Genomic DNA, 20685 nt, shown 5'->3' on the forward strand with positions numbered 1-20685 from the left:
TGGATTTCCTGACTTTTGGCTGTATCAACAGCAGACACAAAATGTGGTTTTGCGTTGGCGTTTTTTTGGCATCAGCCTCCGGACTCACATTCACTTCTTTTTCGCGCTGTTTGTGTTTGTGTATCTGTATCTGTAGCTGCATGTGTATCTGCGAGTTTTTGGTTTTTTTCTGGTTTTATTTGGTTGCTTTTTGGGGGGAGAGCCACAAAGTGGGTCAACGCACGTCCGGCAGGGGCTACTGCTCCTCCTGCTGCTGCTACTCCTCCACCCCTTTCCACACTTTAACACTCGCTCATCGTTTATCTTCATTCATTTGCATCTGCTGCATTCATTATTCATTCCCTTTGCAGCACCAGCACGGACTCTCAAACTGTGTGTCAGCGCCTCCATACGCGACAATTGCCGCAAATTGCTGCCGTTGCTGCTGCTGCTGTGCCTGTTGCAAGTCCGAGTATTTATAGCAAATCTTTTGACGCCAAAAAGAGTGCCCACAAGTGCCGTGCCTCGTACCCCTTTACAACGGCGCCATTACAGCTTATGCCCCATGCTGCTGCCGCATTATGAGTGCCACAAAATGGGGGCACAACGCAAGGGGAACGAACCTCTCAGCTTCTCGTACTCAATACCCATACCCCCAATTGCCAGTGCACTTTTCTTCTCGCTGCAGTCTGTCTGCAAACATTTGTTGACTTATTTACGATCCACACACAGCACACGACTGACTTTCGATTGGGAGTGAGGAGGGAGAGACACAAACAGAAGCCAAGAGGCAGTCGGTAGGCAGAAGGGCTGCCTGCATTGGTCATCTATAAATCAGCGAAAATCCTCATAAAACTATGCTCCATCTCTGTCTGCTGTTGCTGCCGTCTCTATCTGCCGTCTCGCCATCTGTTTAATGTTTACTTTCGAGAGATTCAATGTGATTTAATTTGATGGCTGCACTGCAAAGAAAAGCCTTACTCATCTGGTTTTTCCACATATGCAATGCCATGATGGGGCGAAAATGTGGCTGCATCATCAAAACTGAAAGTCGAAAAGGAGACGCAAACTGTGCACAGTTTAGGGTGAATATTACACTGTGATTGTGGGGCTATAGCTGTGATGATTCCTGGAATTTCTGATTTATTTTCATTCCGTTTTGAGACTACCTTGAAACATGTCAAACTTTCCTCTAATCTTTTGCACCTAAACATGCCCAATTCCTGCACAGCTCTCCCTACCAAAGCTGCTCTAAAACTGTAAAGAACTCTTGCCAAAGGCTGTCAGGCTCGCTCCCACTCTCCACCCACCCCAAAGTCACCCAACCACCCACAATTCTGTCCACAAAAGCAATGCCTAAGCCACCTTAGCCACATCCAATCCTGCCACAATTTTTGCTACCAAATATTTGTAGCTCTCAAACTGTAACTGCAGAGCTTGAACTCCCTTGATTTATTCGCCCTCGCCATGCAATCAACCCGTACTTCAATTGTTTTTTTTTTTTAAACTTAACAACATGTCTGGCAAATCGCGAAAACAAAACATTATTCCATTTTGATTCAGAGTCTCTGCGCTGCAGTCTGGCATATAAATCAATAAATTAGCAGTCCATAAACTTAATAAGCCGCATAAATAACGTCAGAAAAACAAAGTTAAGCATGCAAGCACCCCATTTTTTTGCCTGTTTATTGCTGAAAGAAAAAGTGCAACTGACCGTAGAAGAGTGAATTGTGGTTGGGGTGTGAATCGTTTGAGAGACATTCGTTGCACTCGCGTAATCAATCATTGACATCCTGCGCGAACTGCGAGTGAATGCCTTACAAATACAGTGCTGCTGTGGCAGGATTGTTGGCTCGATGTTGCATGTTGGCTGGCAATTAAAGCGTGAAAAACTAAAGCCACTAAAAATTCCGAAATAAACGATTCGAGAGGGAGAAAGACGAGAGACCGCAGCCAGAGTCATGCAAGCGGGCAGCGGCGCCGCAAAGTGAAATGCAAAACAAAAATAAAACCCAAAACCCCAAAACCAAAAACCGAAACAAACTGAAACTCAAGAGTTGAGCAATGATCAGCAAACAACAACAGAGAAAGAGTGACCATTGGGGTATTGGTCAGCAGATTCAGATTCAGGTGAAGCATTGGCCAAAAACCAGAGTATGCAATGCATTTAACACTTTCAACATACAACCAACAAAAGCAATAACAACTGAAGCTACAGATACAGCTACAGATATCAATAAAAACAGACAGATACAAGAAAGAAAGAAATAAAGGTTAGCGGAATTGGGATACCCTGGCAGGTGGTGGAGTACTTGGATTTTGATTAAAAATTGGGTGTAGAAGCTATGAAGTTTTATAGATTTCAATTTAAGAATAATTTCTACAATACTTTTAGTTGTTAATTTTGGACAATTCATGAGAATTGATGGAATTATCTCTTAAGAGTAAATGGTTAGAACACTTTAAGTTGGTCTCTTTTATAAAGTCACATGTAAAATGATTTATTAGGTAAATTTGGAAGAAAAATCATAGAAGAAGAAAGGAGCATATTATCTATTAATGTGTCAATTTTCCTTAGATCATCTTTCAACAGACGAGTGGTTATTAAAGTTATCCACCACCAACGATATCCTAAAGAACGAATTATAATTTTATTTGTGAATAGGAGTTCCTTTCTTGCAAGAGTGGCTGTAGAAATCTCACCAAATCTCACATCAAATATCTCTAAAACATGGCAAAGTCCAACCTTAACCTATCTCTATCCATAACCCAGCTAATTGCAAATCAACTTTCATTGCAGTGTATTAAATGCCTTGCAATCTTCTGCGTACAATCGCTTTTATGGGTGATTCATCTGAGCGGCAGGTTTGGGTTATTGGTTTATTTTTTTGTTTTTTGGCTGCTTTTTGGTTGCAGGGGCGAGGCGCGGGTTGCTATACAGTTTTCCAGCCACTGTAAAACTTTCTTTTTACGAAATATTTATGAAGAAATTCACAGCAAACAAAATGCGAGCGAGAGAGAGGCAGAGAAGAGAGAGTAAATAGTTGGCAATGCCAACAACAGGGGGCAGGTGTTGTGTGTGTGTGCTGCTCGCGTTGTGGGCGTGTTAGCCACTTCCATGGGTGCCCGTGCCCCCTGCCACCCGCAGGTTCAACGGTATTTTTTGTCTTTTGCCTAATGAATTTATTTCTTACCTTTCTTTTCTGTCGTTTTTTATTTAATCTTTTTTAACACAACATTGCGAGCAATTTCGTTTAGAAACTTTCTTTCCCAGCAGCAGACAAAACAGAAAAAATCATGAAAACCGGAACCAAATCTTTAAATCTTGGAATACATCTTGAGGGCATATCATCATCAGCGATGTGTCCGTCTCGACAGTCTTCATCTCTTTATTGTTATGATTATTTTATTATTTCTATTTCTTTATCCAGTTTTTCTTCTTTTTCTGAAGTTTTTGACACGCACGCGATGGGCCCCCAGATGCCGTGTGGCTCTAAGAGCCAAAACCTTGGCCATTTGTCTTTGCCCCCTCTCTGTCGCTGTCTTGGCCGAATTTGAATTTGAAATTTGTTTGTCTTGTTTTCTACACAGAATCAAAGAAATCTCAGCACACAGTCACCGCACAACACAAGCACAAATTCAATTAACAAAGAGGCATATAAAAAAGTGACGGAAAAACAAATGAGATTTAATTATTAATTGAACTACCGAGAGTCAAGGCTTTTCGCTCGGCTGGCTACATTTACATACAGCCTATGCTCGTGGAGAGATCTAAAGATACTTTACGTATCTATAAGATACATTTTGTTGTTGTATTTTCATTGCTTATTGTTTGTCTTTGGCAAAATAAGGTCAAGTGGGCCGATCCATTCGATGATTATGATGATTTTTTGGCAGCACATCAATCTGAGAGGGTGGAGTGCCAGAAATGACAGAAGTGCGGGTGTTGCATGAGGGAAATACCCGTACACAGATACAAAATGCGTAGATACCAGAACAAGGTTCAGGCTTTTTGGAAACTTGAGAAATGTGCGATAATCCATTATGTATGATTAATTGTTTGGAGTCTGAAGTTGTTGTAAGTTATTCTTGGAAGTCTCTTACAAGATGATTTCTACAAAAATATTTTCGCGCTTTTTCGCTGCCGAGTGGCGCTGCTGCATGACGCGCTACCAGCAGCAAAGGAGTGCCAGTTCTTCCTTCACTTTCTTCAGCACATGCTCTGCCATCTTTTATATTTTTTTATAGTTTTACAATCACGCAGCTGCACACGCCTCAAACTTACAGTTTTATGGCTACTTTTCCGCACAGTTTGATGGCAACCACACCCATCAGTTTGCGGTTCATTGAACCAACAAAAAAGGAAAAAAGATACAAAAAAACCTACGACACTGCGACAAGCCATTTGTCATCTTTTGTGGGGATGCCTCTGGGGGCTGTGACACCTGGGTGACCAGGTCGCCCACCCATTTTATTGTGGCTCCACTGTAGCTGTGGCGTGTGTGACACAAACAAAAGAAAGAAATGAACTTTTTCGCACTTGATGGCCATTAATTTCTTGTGTCTGTGGCATGCCCCGAGGCGGCTCATCTTACTGTCCCTTGCTGTCATTACAGTTGGCTGTTGCTTTACTGTTGTGAACTTTGACAGGGATTTGACATTGCGTGACCCAAACACATGAGGAGTAAACCTTTCTGGGCAAGAGCAAACAAAAAAGCCGAAGCTGAAGCCTTCGATCTGTTGATTCATGGAATGTTTGTGCAAAAAACACGTTTGCGGCTCAATGAAAATGTCAAGTGAGTGATCCGCTTATGAGAGACTCGGCCTTGGTTATGGATCTCGACTTGTTTACACACAGCGGGTGAGGCCTATCAAAGGTGTATCTTTGTATCTTTGTATCTGCGATGCATCAGTGAGCAAAACATTGAGCTTTATCATCAGCTGTGCATAGCTCTTGGCGGATGGTTTTGCTGTAACGTTTCTGTGTCAGAAAATTTCCATGGCAGACAGGCTGCAACAAATGGCATTTCCATGGAGAGAGAGACACAAACCCACCAGAGCCAGCGCTTTTCTCGAACCAGCGAAAGTTGGCAAACGAAAAACACCGAAATAACAATGCTTTTCCGGCATGCCACAAGTGAAAGAGATGGAGCTAACCGCAGAGAGAGAGAGAGAGAGAGGCGAAGTGAAGTTTCTATTGAAACTATTACAAGGTTGTATTCGTTGGGGTATTCGGGGCTGGGCATAAATTAAAGCCTAAGGTCGTTTGCTCAGAGCTGAAAACAACAGTTAGACAAGACGGCACAGAACGGCACAAAAGCAGTTAACACAAAGTCACAAAGAACACAAAGAGCCACAACAGATACAGATACAGATGCAGACAACATAATTTACACATCTCCCCAAGTGAAGTTAATCACCCGAAGAGACCAACCTGTCGTAGACATAAAAGACTTCAAGTGGGAAACCGAGTCTTAGATAACTCCCAGATTGATCTCCATTTGTCTCTCTCTCTCTTCCATTCGCTGGAACCAATTCGAACAATCATTTATGGTTCCTGTTTTCTGCTCCATTCTCTGTTCTGATCTGCTCTGCTCTGATCTGTTCTTTTGTTGGCATGCTAATCACACACATCCACTCTACACTCTCTGCCTCATTCATCAATAATTTGCTGTTAATTTTTATAATTTTGCTCTGCCACAAAGTAATTTTTTTGCCCAACCAACAACCAATGTAAGCAATGTTTTCCGGTATGGCAGGGGAGATTGATGGAGGGGCCAGAAAAACTGAAAGTTGAGCTGACCAAACAAGTTAACTGGTTTCTGGCCTGTGGCTTCAACAAAGCCCAGCATTTGGTTTCCGCTGGAGGAGGTTTTTGCCGGGTAACCCAAGATCTCAATTGAAGCTCAGGCTTGGATTTGGATTTGGCTTTTAGATGCAGTCTTTAGGCTTACACTCGAATTAGTTGCTTTGTTCTAAGCGTCACTCAAATGCAACTTTAGAAGGTCTTTTGGGTGAGTTCTGTGTGTGTGCAGCGGTGGAGTATCAAATGATCAAAGTGCGCACAGAAAACTAAGCCAAGGCGAACAGAACAGTGAGCAGTGACACAAGAAGACAGCCAAGAAGATGGATGTAATAAGAGTTCTTAGAAGAGCTATAGACTGGGCAGATATATTGTGCCATAAAGATCTTAAATCGGATAATCTATTGCTGAAAAGTTCCACTAATAAGTGGTGTTAGAATATTTGAACACACAACAGAAGTTTATATTTATTTCGATCACAATAATTGATCAATAAGGAAAAGGAAGTGACGAAGAAACCTTTTCGACTGTGAAAGAGTAGATTTACAGCTACCAAAAGTGTCCATAAGCCAACTTAATAAAGTAATTAAACAAAGGAAGTGTCTAGCAAAAGCTTTTAGCAGCTAAAGGTAAAGTTTTAATACATTTTATTACACCTGTACCCCGATTAGTTGCCACTGATAAGTGATAGCATCTCAGCTGATCTTGAATTGCTCTTGAAACTCTCATTAATAGCACTCCAAAAAGCACTTCAAACACTCCAAAAACTAGAGCATAGATCGGCATAGATGCAGCTCAAGGCTGCACAGCCAGACAGCAGCTTTGTTGTGCCTGGGAGTAGAGTACTTTCTGTCATTGAACGTTCGGACATTCCTGCAATCAGTCAACGGCTTACACAGTTTTATGATTATGATGCCTGGCTGGCAGAAAAGCTCAAAAAGTGATGCGTCAGGACAAAGGGGGAGACAAAAGGGGAGGGCGCTGCAGCGGTCAGCGTATCGCCTGCTAATAATAATAATTGCTTGAAGTCTACGATTGTAAATCTTCGCCACTCTATCAACTGATTACTGATAACGATAATTGATACGCGATCTACTTTGGTGTGGAGATGCGATTAGGCTGCCGCCTATAAAAGGTAATGCTCGAGCCACTGGCAAGCACAAACCAAAAACCGGTAGCCAACATGAAACAATTTGTGGTGTTCCTTGCCCTCGCAGTGGCCGCTGTCTCGGCCAACACGATCGCCCAGCCAGGATTCCCGGAGGGACGCATCATCAACGGCCAAACGGCACAGGAAGGCGAGGCGCCCTACATTGTCTCGCTGCAGACAACGGCAGGATCTCATTTCTGTGCCGCTTCAATCCTTGGAGCGCGTCACCTTGTGACTGCCGCTCACTGCCTGACCAATTCGAAGTATCAGGCGGTGGCTGCAGCCCATGGCCGTTCCAACAAGCAGGACACTCAGGTGCGTCAGATCACCAGCAGCAACCACGTTGTCCATGAGAACTACAGCGGCGGTGTGGGACCCTTTGACATTGGTCTGATCTTCCTGGAGGAGCCCTTCAATCTGAATGCCATCTCCCGTGATGGCAGCGCACCCGTGGCCAGCATTGCACTGCCACCCAAGAAGCTCGAGGGCTCCACCGATGGCACTCTCTACGGCTGGGGTCGCGACAACTCTGGCGCTCTGCCCGAGCTGCTCCAGAAGCTGGATGTGGACATCATCGACTATGTGCTGTGCAAGGCTGCCCTGCCCGCCAACTCCAAAGTGGCCGAGTCGAATGTCTGCACCTGGACCTCTGGCACCACGGATGGCGCCTGCAACGGTGACAGTGGCGGTCCACTGATCAGCCGTACCTCCGATGGCTCTGCCTTTTTGATTGGCATTGTCTCCTGGGGCTACACTCCCTGCGCTACGACCAAGTATCCTTCGGTGTACACTTCAGTCTCGTCGTATGAAGCTTGGATCGCTGAGAAAACTGCTGCTTTTGAGACTTAAACAACGACTTTTGGCTAAAGAATAAACGAACATTTTGTGCAGCCCGAGAGGCTGGTGTAAAGAAAGGAAGATCGAAGATTTTTATAACTGGGGAAGGTGATGGAAAAAATGTAAAGAAATTCTAAAGTGTTGCCCCAAGTGAAGTGATCATAACTGGTGTGTTTCTTGTCGAATTTGTGTCTTGAATTCAGTGATTGATCTTGTTGGGATCATTGATCATTAGTCTACCAATAACCAACGAAATCTTCCTTAATTTTCTTTCTTTTTAAATGTAATCCTTAACCATTGGAATACTCCTTTATTCTCTGCCCTTTTCTCAAGTTCTTTATGGCATAAACTCGCTGGCAAAGCGCTTCGCACTTCCACTTCCCACAAACACCCATTCCTCCACTTAAATTTCCCTAGAACTCTACGTCTGTCTCCCTCTCGCTCCCCCCACTTGCCACTCCACTTACCCTGACCCTAATGCGCTTAACCCGCTTTCAATAACTGTTACCCATTTTGGCCAGAAGCGTTTTCGATAATGGCCCAAATGGCTCTGGGCTGCGCTAAGCTCTCTTTTTTTTTGGGATAATTATCCGCAGCTACTATGAGCATTTGTGGCAGCGACATTTAATTAGTCTAAGAAGTTTTTTATATGCTTTCGCACATTATTAACCCATTAGTGCCAAATGGAAATGGAATTTTTGTCGCTCTCTCTCCTAAATCATGGCAGCGGGAATAACAGGCAGAGCGAAAGAGAGAGAGTGGGGAAGTGGACAAGTGTTGAGGTCATCACAATTAGCTAAGAGGCGGCGCCCCGCCCTCTTTTTTTACTGTGTTTAGCTAGAAATAATTTGATTACGAGTGCAGCTATGACCTCAGCGTGTAATGGAAAAATCATTAAAAAAAGGTTATTTTATTTTTAGTTTTTTTGCGCATACTTTTTATAACTTTTATACGGTGTGGTGTTTTTTTGGCACCTGTTTTTTCTGGCCAGCGCGTGCCAGGTGAAAGGCAGCGAAAGAGAGACAGCGACTGACCGCAAAAAAATATAAAATTTCATATTGGCAGCTGGCGGGCAGACACCGGTATATGGGCCACGAGAAGTGAGCCACTAAAAGGTAATAATTAATAAAAAATATACGGAGGGAAAAAAGCCAAAGGCAGAAAAGATAAATAAATCCATTTTAGGGCCGGAAATTTCGAAGCGAAACCGAAACCACAGCCCGAAAAGAGCGAGCATAATGCATCCTTCCGCCTTTGTTTCCTCTTCTCGTGTCTCTCGTTCCCTCTGTCATCCACAGCGCTTCCTGTCCAGCTGTCAGGGATGATTGAGCGGCCTGGTCGGTGCTGTCCCTTGCGCTTCCTGTACCTACAGTTGGACAGTCCCGCAGCATGACGTCAGTAAGCCCCATTTTACTGGGTCATTCTGGACTCGGACTCGGACTCCGATTCCACTTCCGACTCCACCACAGACAACATTACTATTATTGACATTTGTTCTGGCAAAATGGGCGGGGGTGGGCAACCCTGGGACAGAGTTGCACGACAATCGAATTAATGATTGGGTTTCCCTTTTTCCGTGCCCTAATTCCACTGTCCCTCCCCTCCTGTGCAAAGCCCCTGCCCAGCCATGACAATGTGTGTTTATAAGCGGCGATTATTATTTTATGACATGGCCACAATGACGGCGCAAAGTCAAAGGAAATTATGGGGGGAGTGGCATTAAGGGAGTTGGACACATGTAGGGGGGCGTGACAGGGACACGTGTCACCATTTCCAGGACAGTTGTGGAGAAGAACCATAAAGTGGGGCAGCAATTGCGTGTTTGTGCGACTTGAGTGGAGGCAATCATAAATCTCCATTTGAAGGAATTTAAAATTCATTACAGTTTTACATGCGGCAAGCACTATAAGGGAGAGAGGGTTGGAGAATCACTGAAGCCGCGTAGGGTCTGATTGCACTGACAGTTGCACAGCCATTGCTGTAGTTACTTAGGAACTCCACTCTCTAGCTCGCGCTCTCTCTCCCACAGTTTCACATTCCCTGCTGCTACTTCTGCACTTTTCAGTTTTGCATTCATGCGAGTATTGCAGCGAACAAAAAAAACAAAAAATACAAACCAGCTTACTGTCATCTGGCATCTGAAAAGTGGTACTGCTGCCAGGCCTGGCTTGGCCTGCCAGCCATGCCATAAATTGTAAGCCATTGCCAGACATTTTTATTAATGACGCAACAGAGAATTCTTCGCAGAGCGAAAGAGACAGACAGACCGACAGGCAGACCATGTGCAGAGATCTCACTCTTATGCAAACAAGTGGCAAATGTCCAAAGACTTGATTTCCTACTCCATCTCCTTCTCCCTGCTCCTTCGCATTCTCTGCCTGTGCCACTGCTTCTTCTCCTTGAGTGCCACTCCTCCTCGTCCAAGTCAAAGTCTGGTCTCAGTCTCAATCTCAATCGTTGTTGCTGCTGCTGCCGCTGTCGTTGTCGTTGTCTCTGTCATTTCTAGAACCAACTTGCATAATTACAAGCTATATTTAAGAGAGGGTAGGGACTACGATGGTGCACCAGACAAATCCTTAGATGTGGGGCCACCCTGATTGCTACACTGCCGTACCTTCACTTGCATCTACTCTGCTTAATTACAAATGCAGGCAGAGACACAACAGCAGGCAAAAAACGGTCATTGCAGTTAGCTTTGGGTTACCGTTAGCTCCAGCGCATGCAAAAAGGAAGGAATGAAACAGAAACGAAACAACAAAATTACTGCAGTAGCAGCAGCAGCAGCAGAAGCGTCGAGCAGGTAGAGGGTAAGTCAGGGCAGTAGAAGCTGCAGAAGGAGAGGGAGAGCAAAAGCAGCAGCAACGGAGAGCAGAGCAGAGGGAGAGCTTTAGCTTGAGAGGAAGCAGGCAAGCAAGCAGCAGACCGCAGCAGTGGGAGAGCACTTGCAAGTTATACTTAGACAAGGTGATGCTAGGTTCCCGCGCTTTCTCTCTCTCTTTCTTTGTGTCACACGCCACTGTAACCACATACGAGTATGAAATGCAATTATCGTGGGAGAACTCTTTGGCTATGCCTCACCTTATATAGCAGCAGTTGCAGAGTGAACGTTTTTTTCCCATAATCAAAGAGTAACAAAGTTGCCTACTAATGCAATAAAACTTAAGACTCTTTTGTACAGTCTGCGGAAGGGGTGAAAGAGCGTACACAGCGTTGCAATGTACCCCCCTCTCCTTGGCATTGTGTTACTATTATAATTATTTGCCAGGCCATAAATTATGGGAACCCAACGGCAGAGACCGGAGAGACAGCAGACAGCGTTGCCACATCGCTTAATTACCCAGCGGGCTCCACATCAAAATGTGCGAGTTAAGTTTTTCCCTATGCTATGCACAGTAATATACCAATACCCCCTCCATGGGGTTCAACCTACTCTTGGCTCTCGTAGCTGTTGGCTAATGAAACATTTTGCTTGCAACTTAATGCGGGGTTCATTAAACTTGGCTCATAAAATACAATTTTCAAATGATGTTGATGATACCTTGATGAAGACGCAGCCATAATCTGCTAGCCAGAAGACCAGAGGTGGGGTTAGCCACCTCTTGTCACAGCTGTCCATGGGAGACTACTACAGTGTATGGTTTTATAGCGGAAGAGCTTCCTAGGGTAGAGTAAATCCCTCTTGATACTCAAAACAATGGCTATCCATCAACAGCATCCACTCCTTTCACTGTTTCTCTTGTAATCCCTACAAAAACTGACCTTGTAACGCTTTAAGTCAATCAATTTCAGGCGAAATCATAACTTAATCATTATCATTTTTCAAGTGAATGATCTCCACTGCCCTGTCGGTCATCCCCCCCTCCACACTCTCTCTCCGGCACTCTTTGTGTTTGTTATTTGCAGCTCCATTAACTCGTGCACTAATTAATAAACATTTGCTTAATTGCTTAATTAAGATTGCTGCTAAATGCCCGACAATGTCTCAGTTTTCAGTTCAGTTTCCAGTGAGACTTCCATCGGATTTCCCTTTAGCCTTACTGCGTTTTCCCGAGCCTAATGTGTGGGCAAACATTCTCAGAATGGTTTGAACATTGGCCCAAAAGTAATTTCCGTTTTCGGACTCCACTCTGTCTTCCCCCCTTCCCCACTCTGTGTAGCACTCTGTCTCTTTGTCGATGATGTCAACGGATGTCGCATGTAATTAAAAGTTGTCACAAAAAAGTTGAGCTCCATTGGGCTCCAGTTTTCCCACACACACAAACAACAAGAACGGTAACAGCTACGGATACGGATGTGTGTCTGAGTCAGGTTCTGCGGATACGCCAGGGTTCAGTTCTGCTCAGCTCAGGGTATCCTCTTTCAGACGTTTCAATCTTGAGGCTTTTGCGGTCAAAGCTGCTGCTGCTCACTGGGGAAATTAAATGGGAAAACTTGTCAGCTGTGACAGAAATCGATTCTCTCAGCAGCAGAAAAGTTCTCAGTGAAAGTAAACAAAAGTTGTTGTCACCAGAAACCCATGGACTCGTGGCTAATTGGTGTCTGGCCATGCCATCAGGTGAACGATTAAGTCGTCATCTACCTGAAAACTGAGTCTCTAATGGAGTCTCTATCGGACTCTCCATCGCAGTCTTTAAGCTGCTTAAAAGATAAACAGTGAGACCTGCCTAAGCATGACAAGTGCAGCTTTGCTTTGGGTATCATCGGTATCCCTTTTTTTCACAACATTTACAGCTGCAAAAGCGTGCCACAAAATGCCTCACCAATTACATTTCGCCAATTAAATATGTGGCGAGAAATTATAAAACCCTCGGCGCTCCATGCGCTCCATGCGCTTCATCTTTCCATTTTTGCCATCGTTTTTCCGCTCTCCTAATCGGCTTTGCCTCATAATTTATGTGCACAAAAATGTTGAGTCGGGTGTCTGGCTCTGGCTCTGGGTCCGTGCCTCCAGCCCTCCAGCCGTTTGGGCGTTTTATACTTTTTTTCGTACTAACCTGCAAAGAGAGAAAAAAAATGGTGGATTAGTTTTTGAAGCGAATAAAAAACATTTGAAAAAGGCAGATGGCACGCCCTTTTCCCCCTCCATTCATCTCTTTTATATTATTTTTTTTTTGCAGTTCCCAACCCGCCCATAACAAATTTTTGTTTTTTGCAGTTGCCCTCCCCCGAAGTGGGTTTTTTATTACAACGTGGGAAACAGCCACAAATCGGAGTCGGAAACGCAGTGCGATTTATGTGAATGAATCTTTGATGCGCCAACTGCTGGCAGGCACTGTGTGAAAGGATGGTAGTACCAGAGCTGGTAGTGGGAGGAATGGCGGAGAGAGAGTTTAGAGTCTAGAGTCTAGAGAGAAAAAGTAGGTCGCTGTGGGGAATCTACTTTTCCCACTCTCGTGGCTTAAACCGATTTGTAATGCAAATGAAGCCAACTTTCGCGTACAAAACTAACTGGTACAAAAGGATAAACATCCTTAGAGAGTGCCCGAACGAAAGAGAGAGAGAAAAGCAGAGATAGAGTAAGGGATAAGAGGATACACGCCACATGGCTAGGGGTAGGGGCGCACTTCATGGGAAACAATGCACACAGCAGCGCAGAGCAGGTGCAGAGCCCGTCAGAACCGTGGCAACAAAGAACCCGACACAGAAGAAGCCAAAATAATAATAAGCAGAACGCAGCGGGGGCAGTGCCTTCAAGTGCTGCAGATACAGCAGGCACACACCGAGGCACAGACAAACTCAAGTGGAGTTCCCATTGGGAGGACGTGAAGACAAACTCGAAACGGATGTGCGGTGTGCGTGCAGGACTCGAGAATGAGAAAAACCAAGGAACGAATAACTGGAGGAGCTCCTCTGACCATCGGGGAAAAAAACACCAACAAGAAGGAGTAGAGGAGCAGCAGAACTAACCACAACGGAACTCTGAACAGCGGAAGTGCAACTAATGAGGTGGCCAATGGATGTAGAAACCTCAGAACGTAATAAACAACCAAAAACCCCAATGATTATCATGCTTACAAATGAGGCAAAAGGATAGGGCAGAAAGGGCTGTGCCAAAGGGTGTAGCAGTAAGGTGAGTAGAGGACCCAACCCAAAACCCAATCGAAACGAATCCATCGAACAGATGACCTAACGCCAAACCCATGACCTAACACAAACCGTAACCGAAAACGAAAACCAGCTACCCCCCCACTGAAACTCTATACTGCCACAAATAATGATGATGATGATCACTTACAGACATTGCCAAAATGTCAGGATGTGTGCTGGCAGGAGGAGAGGTGTGCACTCAAAGAAAAATTGACTACGGAAATGCCCGGAATATGCCAGAAATTTCTATCAGTAAATGGCATTTTTGTGGTGAAAAATAAATGTGTGAAAAGTAAATCCATTTGTTGTTTTCGAAGCAAAAATTTTGAATATTTATGAATGATTTTTATGCTATAATTTTAAGAGACAATTTCCCATTTATTTGTTGCATTATTTTAGTAGTTTTCAAAGCCTCAAAAATGCTCAAAAATAAGCTAAAACTTGCAGAAATTTGTGGCACCATTCCATGTTCCATTCTGAATTTTCCCTCAGTGCCTCTGCAATATGTGGCACTATAGCTTTTGGAGTAGTACTGGCACTGGCACTGGCACACTCGCACCACTCTGTACTTCCAGAGCCATGTTCGTGCTTGGACAACATGCTTCATTAGAAATGTAACATGTGCTCCACTGCCACCTACCCCATACCCCACTCTCTCTGCCTCTCTCTCTGGAATGTGCTCTCCATTGCATTTAGAACATTGCCAAAGGATTACGCAAATGGCACCTAAAGGTGGCACTCCTGCTCCTCCGCCCCACAGTCTGCCAGCCAACATTTTGGCTGCGCTCAAGCCTGAAATTGCTGGCCATCTCATGGAGTGGAGGGTAGTGGAGTGGAGTGGAGTGGAGGCATGCCTCGTTGCATTTAAATATTAATAAACATGGCATGCCAGGCAGAACGCGACGACTGCCGCCGCGGCGTTCGCGTCCCAAATGCGAGCACAGCTTTTTTTCCTCTCTTCGCTGTGTGGCAGCTACGTGACTTCCATGAGTCAACGAGGGGAACGCGGTATCAGCCTCCACACCGCCTCCAGTCTCCATTTATTTCGTCTCTCACACCCCGCTCTCCTTACTGGCCATTTTCCTGCTCTGAACTTTGGCCAAAAACGTGGAGAGTCATGCAACAAAATGCTTGCCGGGCGCACCTTTTTTTCCCCTGTCCGTTTGCAACCTCAAGATCCATTCATTCGCGCAGTTTGCCTGTGGCTGGTGCCATGTCATAAGCACAGTTTGCCCTCCATATTAAATCATCATAGAGAGACTCTCTCTCTCTCTCTCGCACAAAAACAGCAAAAGGGTTGAGTCCGAGTGGGCAGTGCGCGACACTGCGGCACCCCGACACCCCGACACGGTGGGGACTGGGCTCTGGCGCCAGCTGAAAATTACAATCAGCATATGTTGGAACGCCCAAATGAGGCAAATGTGTAGGCAAAAAACGGAAACACAGAGCCACAGAGAAATGACCACGACAACAACTAGAATTAGCCATGTTAAAAGAGCAGCGGGAAAAGGGAAGCGTACAGGAGGGGAATGGGGAAACTGTTTGCTGAAAGTTTGGTTGCTCTTTCAGGAATGTTTTAGGGATTTTAAATTTGAAATTTCAGTGGAAAAAGTTAAGGGAAAATATAGTTATCATAGATAGTACTCTTGCTAGAAACTGTTGAATTATTCCTTGGAAAAATTAATTCTATCTAATAATTTTCTGTATATATCACCCTCCACTTTTAGCTATCCAAAATAATTGTTTCAACCACATTTATCATCTCTACAATTCCCACTTCCACCTCCTTCATCAGCAACTCTAAGAACCCCTACTCAAGAGCCGCAGAGAACCATTCTCGACTGTCCATTTGCTACCTTTGTCCAAGTCTCTCATATGACATCATGGCAGAGCCGTTGAGCTGCCGCTCAGCCGGCGGTAAGAGATCTTTTGCTGAGCCAAATGAAAAGAGACAAAGACCTGGGAGTAGCAACAGCGGCTGGCAACTGAATGACCAGAGACCATTTGACGGTTCGTTTGTCGCGGGGACACACAAGGAGCGCCGCCGCTGCTGCCATTCCACATGGACAGACAGCCACAGCCACAGCCACAACCATGTTGCCCCTCCATTCACATCATCAACTTTGGTGGAAATTTATGGCCAACGACAGCGCAAAACAATTGGCCACAAAACGATCGAAGCTGACATTTAAATGTTTTATAATAAATGCCATTTGACAGGCTGACAAGGCGGTCGGTTGGTCGGTCGGTTCGTATGAATGTTCGTGAAAATAGAAATAGGAAGCGAAGGCTTTCACCTGGATGGAGTTTTTTCCTCCTCTGCCAGACCGTGGCTAATTTTCAATTTTCTGTTTCCCCTTTTTGTTGCCGTTTTTTGTATATTTTACGAGCGCCTCATTTGTGTTGAGGTTTACAACCCATTTGACCTTTAGTTTTACGCGTTGTTTAAGTATTTGCCAAAATAAAAACAAACAAAAACAGAAAATGTTCTTTTTATTTTATGATCCAAACAACAAAATTCTGGGCCAAAATGGAAGGCCATTTTCATGGTTGTTTCTCTGCTCTGCTAATAATCTTGTCAAATGGTGGGACACTTCCCCACCTCATTAGCTCTGGCTGTGGGGAGGGAGGGTGTGTCTCTCCGTCTATCGCCTGGCACAAAAATCAATATAGAATTTTTATCATATGCAAATAAACGGAGAGCCGGAATGTGAGAGCAATTTAGCCGACAACGAGAGGCTTATCTAAATGCTCAAATGTTGATATTTGTTTGTGGGAAGTGGCAGGGGGGTATGCAGCAGTGGAGGGGGGGCAGGGAGTGCTGTTCATGTGTGGAAAATTTAGCTTGTTTATTGGTTGAACCGCGCTACGGAAAATTCTACGATAATTAAGTAGGTTAAATATTCATTGGACAAAAACCAAAAAATTATCTGTCAAAATGCAGTGAAATTGTGTTGGAAAAATTAGCAAAGGGAATTGATGGAAATTATAAACAAAAAGCCACGCAAATAAAGTTTAAAATTAGTCAAATTATTATTGAAATATTTTCCATTTAATTATAATTAAAATTCAAGCTGAAAGTGTCTCCACGCTTTGGATATTATTCACACTGCCTCTCCAACTGTAGAGCTAATTTTATTCATTTGCTAAATGATTTGCCAAGGCAGTCGCTGCGACGTGACTGGCCTGATATTCTCACACACAGCTTTCAGATACAGCTACAGGCAGCAGATACACATTCGGGAATGTATCTTTATAGAAAAACCCTGTCAGAGTGTCGTCATAAAGATTTCAAGTCACAAAAACTGAGATATATTTTACGAGACAAACCATAAAAAATGTACAAAAATTAGCTAAAAAAAAAAGTATAAATACAAATAGTAAGCAAATGAATCCAAGGCGTGTGACATTGTGTAATGAGAAAGAGGTACCGAGAGCTACGGGTTTTGGGTTGGGCTAGTTAGGCATCGCTGTGGGTACGTGACAGCAACACATGGCCACAAAAGAACCAAAAGTACAGACAGACAGCTACGAACAACCAGGTAGGAGTTGCAGAGAAACCCTGCCAAATTCGTGGAAGGTTCCGGGCCACTCCGACGGCTGTCGCCTCTCATTAAGTGGCAGGCGCCGTGGAAGGGAAGGAAAGGGAAACAGGAAACTGAATTAGTGGGCAACACCTACGCAGAAAAAACACCGCCGGCACGCCCACACTCGAGTATCCTCTCCGCAGGATGTAAATTGACTTACTTCGCAGTGAAAGCGCAAAAAACCGTTCACAAAAAAAGGAAAATAAAACCAGCGAAACGAAGCAAAGTCAGCTCAAAGGCAATTTGCAGCAATTAAAGATACATTTGTATCTGTGATTGGCCGTCTGTGGCTGTGCAAAATTGCTCGTCCATTAGCAAAACGTTTTCACTGTATGAGAGTGTGATGTGTGTGTGTGTTATTTTAGTCAATTTAGTTGCCATTGACATTTGAACTTGGGGCGAAACGAGGCTTTGATTGAAAATAGACCATAGAAAAATAGATAGAGGCAGCGGCAGCGAACTGGCGGCAGACACACGATTTATATGGAAAACAGTCGACAGACACAAAGAGTAGAGTGGGATTTTCGTACAAAAGATACAACGGCAAAGAGGAATTTTGGTATGGTATTAGACTGACAGACAGACAGACAGATAGTTCTATTCGCCAGAATTTATGGTAACTCGACGACAAAATGTTTTAAAGAATTGATTGGGGAGAATTTATGTGCGCCGCGGATGACTCAAGACTCAAGATGTGTGAGCGGCACTATCTATGCGTTTCCTTACCAAAACTCGTGAGTCAACTCACGATAATCCCAGCGGTTGCATTAGCAAAGAACTCCAAGCTGCAGGCCAAAGCCTGGTTTCGGTTTCACTCACCCTGAAATATATTTTCTAGTTTTATTCCAAGCCCCGAGGCAAGGTTTTGGTGGCATTTTCCTCACTCACCAATGAACGAAAAAAACCTCTCTTGAATCAAAGGCCAATCGTGGACTGGCTTTGGGTGGGTGGGTGACGGACTATGACTGATATTCCGGCAACGTTGGACACACCTTGCACACGAAATGGGTGCCAGCAATGGAGGCAGTGGCTCAGTGCCGAGCAGCCGCGTAATTAGCCACGTTTGACTTTTTACATTGGGCAACAACAATGCAAAAAAAATATACAAAATACGAGTATTTTTCTATGGCTGTTTGCCGTTTGCAGTTGCCTTTCGAATGGCAAATTGAATACAAAATTGAATAAAAAATGGAATACAAAAATTGGAAAACCAGTTGCCCGTGCACCGAACACCTTCCCCCCTCCACTGCGTGTGTGTGTGTGGTGTGTGTGTGTCAGCCGCCACATGTCCATCAAAAGAGTTTTTGCTAATTGACCTCTCAGCGAAAATTCAATTGAAAATTGAATCTGCGGTGAGCCAATCGGCCCGGCTTGAAAATTGATATTTATTTGGATTTTTGTTTTGGTTTCCTTTTGTTTTGTTGTTTAGCTAATTAAAATGAAAGTTTTTTGTTGTTGTTGCTGATTTTCTATGCTCGCGCGTAAAGTGAAATTGTTTGTGGAGAGACCGGAGACCGGGAGGCCTGCCTGCCGCCTGCCAATTGAAAATGGAATTGAAATTGATTTGTAAATTGTGCAAATGCCAACTGCAAATTGTGCCCGTGCCTCGTATTTTGATTTGCCCCACGAGGCAGAATGCGAGCGTCGAGCGGGTATTAGTGGAAAATGCAAAAGAAAATTGCAGCGGCAATTGCAAAATGTCATAGAAAGTTGTGTGGCTGTGGAAATGACAGGCAAATTCGAAATGATTGTTGCATGATGAGGAAAGTGTCGCCCCCTGAGGCAGAGAAATTCTTTCGATAAATTACTCTGAAGAAAGTGTCTGTTGATTCTGCAGAAAGAATCGAAATATCTCGAGCTAGTCACAGAATTCCTCAGAAAAACAAACTCAAGTTGCCTCAAACAGCCCCAAACACAATCAATTCTTGATGATTTCATATCTATTTATAAGCGTAGATTCAATGCAAAAGTCACAATCTTAATTAAAGGTTTCGTATATTGTTTATTCACGTAGGTAACTTTTGCTATTGTTTATGAGGTAATGTCTATGAACAATAAATCAATTGGGAATTTAGCTAAATTTCTGGGGAATTTTTATTGGCAATTCAACAAAATTTTGCTAGCATTTTGAATAAATTTTAAATGGAATAAATTTAGATATTAAAATTATGGAATTTTTCTAGATTTACTTCTCTAATTTCTATGATAAATAAATACCTAAAAATTTTTAAGTTATCATTAAAATATGTCCCAAAAATATAACAAAATTAACACCAATAAAAATTAACTAATTTTCAGCTGTTTCTAAAACTTTTTTCAAATATTTTCCATAATTTATGCCTGATAAAATTTCTGTATTTCCGAAGTAATTTCATTAATTTTTTTAAAAATTTTCTGCAGTGAATTTAAAACTAAAAAAAACTACACACACAATTTGCATAATTTGTGCAACATTTTTGCATAATTGAATTTAAGTTCCACTACTCGCTCTTGCCCCTCAATTGACGGACAGATTGACAACAGTTTGACAGCCACTTGCGCTGCGGGAATTATGAATTACATAAGACAAGCGGCTACGCTTCAGCATGTTGCTTGAGCAGCAAAAATAAACCCAAATAAACACGAGAACTGCCAGAAAAAAAAGAAATAAACTTACAACGAGCAATCCCAAGTAAAATCTGTTTGTTTGTTTGTGGGTAAAAACTGTTTGTAAAACTCGTTTAACACTCGATTGAAAACCTGTAGCTCTGTGTACCTGCAAAGTGCTGTAGTTGTATGCAAATATATTTAATGGCACAAGTTTTTCCATGAAAGAGGCAAAAAAAACAGGCAGACAGACAGACAGTCAGATATATCTGCCATGCAATGAAGTAATAAAAGAAAAAGTTAAAAGAGTTTAAATAACTTTTTTTGTAAGTGTTGAAAGAGCGTAAAAAAAAGGATGAAAACTGGTTAAAGAGTTAAACATAAATCAGCATGGGCTGGGGTATCAATTATAAGGCAAACGCCAAGACCATATGCTGCGTTTTTTTAAGCGTTTCGGAAGCGCGACCGAGACGATAAAGTGTAGACAGATGAGAGACGCTTCGAGAGGAGGCCCTAAAAAGAAGAGCAGGAAGAAGACCAACAGCAGGAGGCACCATTCCATGTTGAAAGAGGAGGAGCAGATGCAGGAGGCATCAACAACCCATTGCTGAAAGCCGAGAAGTGGAGCAGACCCGGGAGCAAAACACTTGCAGCTG

The 20685-nt window shown here is 43.5% G+C and overlaps 2 protein-coding genes across 4 annotated transcripts in view; one reads left to right on the forward strand and one right to left on the reverse strand.

Moving 5' to 3' along the window:
* Positions 1-20685, reverse strand: part of LOC117901150 (rap1 GTPase-activating protein 1) — a 97132-nt gene that overhangs the window by 10849 nt on the left and 65598 nt on the right. The gene's annotated exons all lie outside the window — the stretch shown is intronic.
* On the forward strand, positions 6925-7842 carry LOC117901156 (lectizyme-like). Its single transcript, XM_034811807.1, has one exon. It carries the CDS (start codon positions 6966-6968, stop codon positions 7779-7781), a length of 816 nt encoding a protein of 271 aa, XP_034667698.1. The 5' UTR covers positions 6925-6965; the 3' UTR covers positions 7782-7842.

Source organism: Drosophila subobscura, chromosome U (genome assembly GCF_008121235.1).
Source record: "Drosophila subobscura isolate 14011-0131.10 chromosome U, UCBerk_Dsub_1.0, whole genome shotgun sequence".
Lineage (NCBI taxonomy): Eukaryota > Metazoa > Arthropoda > Insecta > Diptera > Drosophilidae > Drosophila > Drosophila subobscura.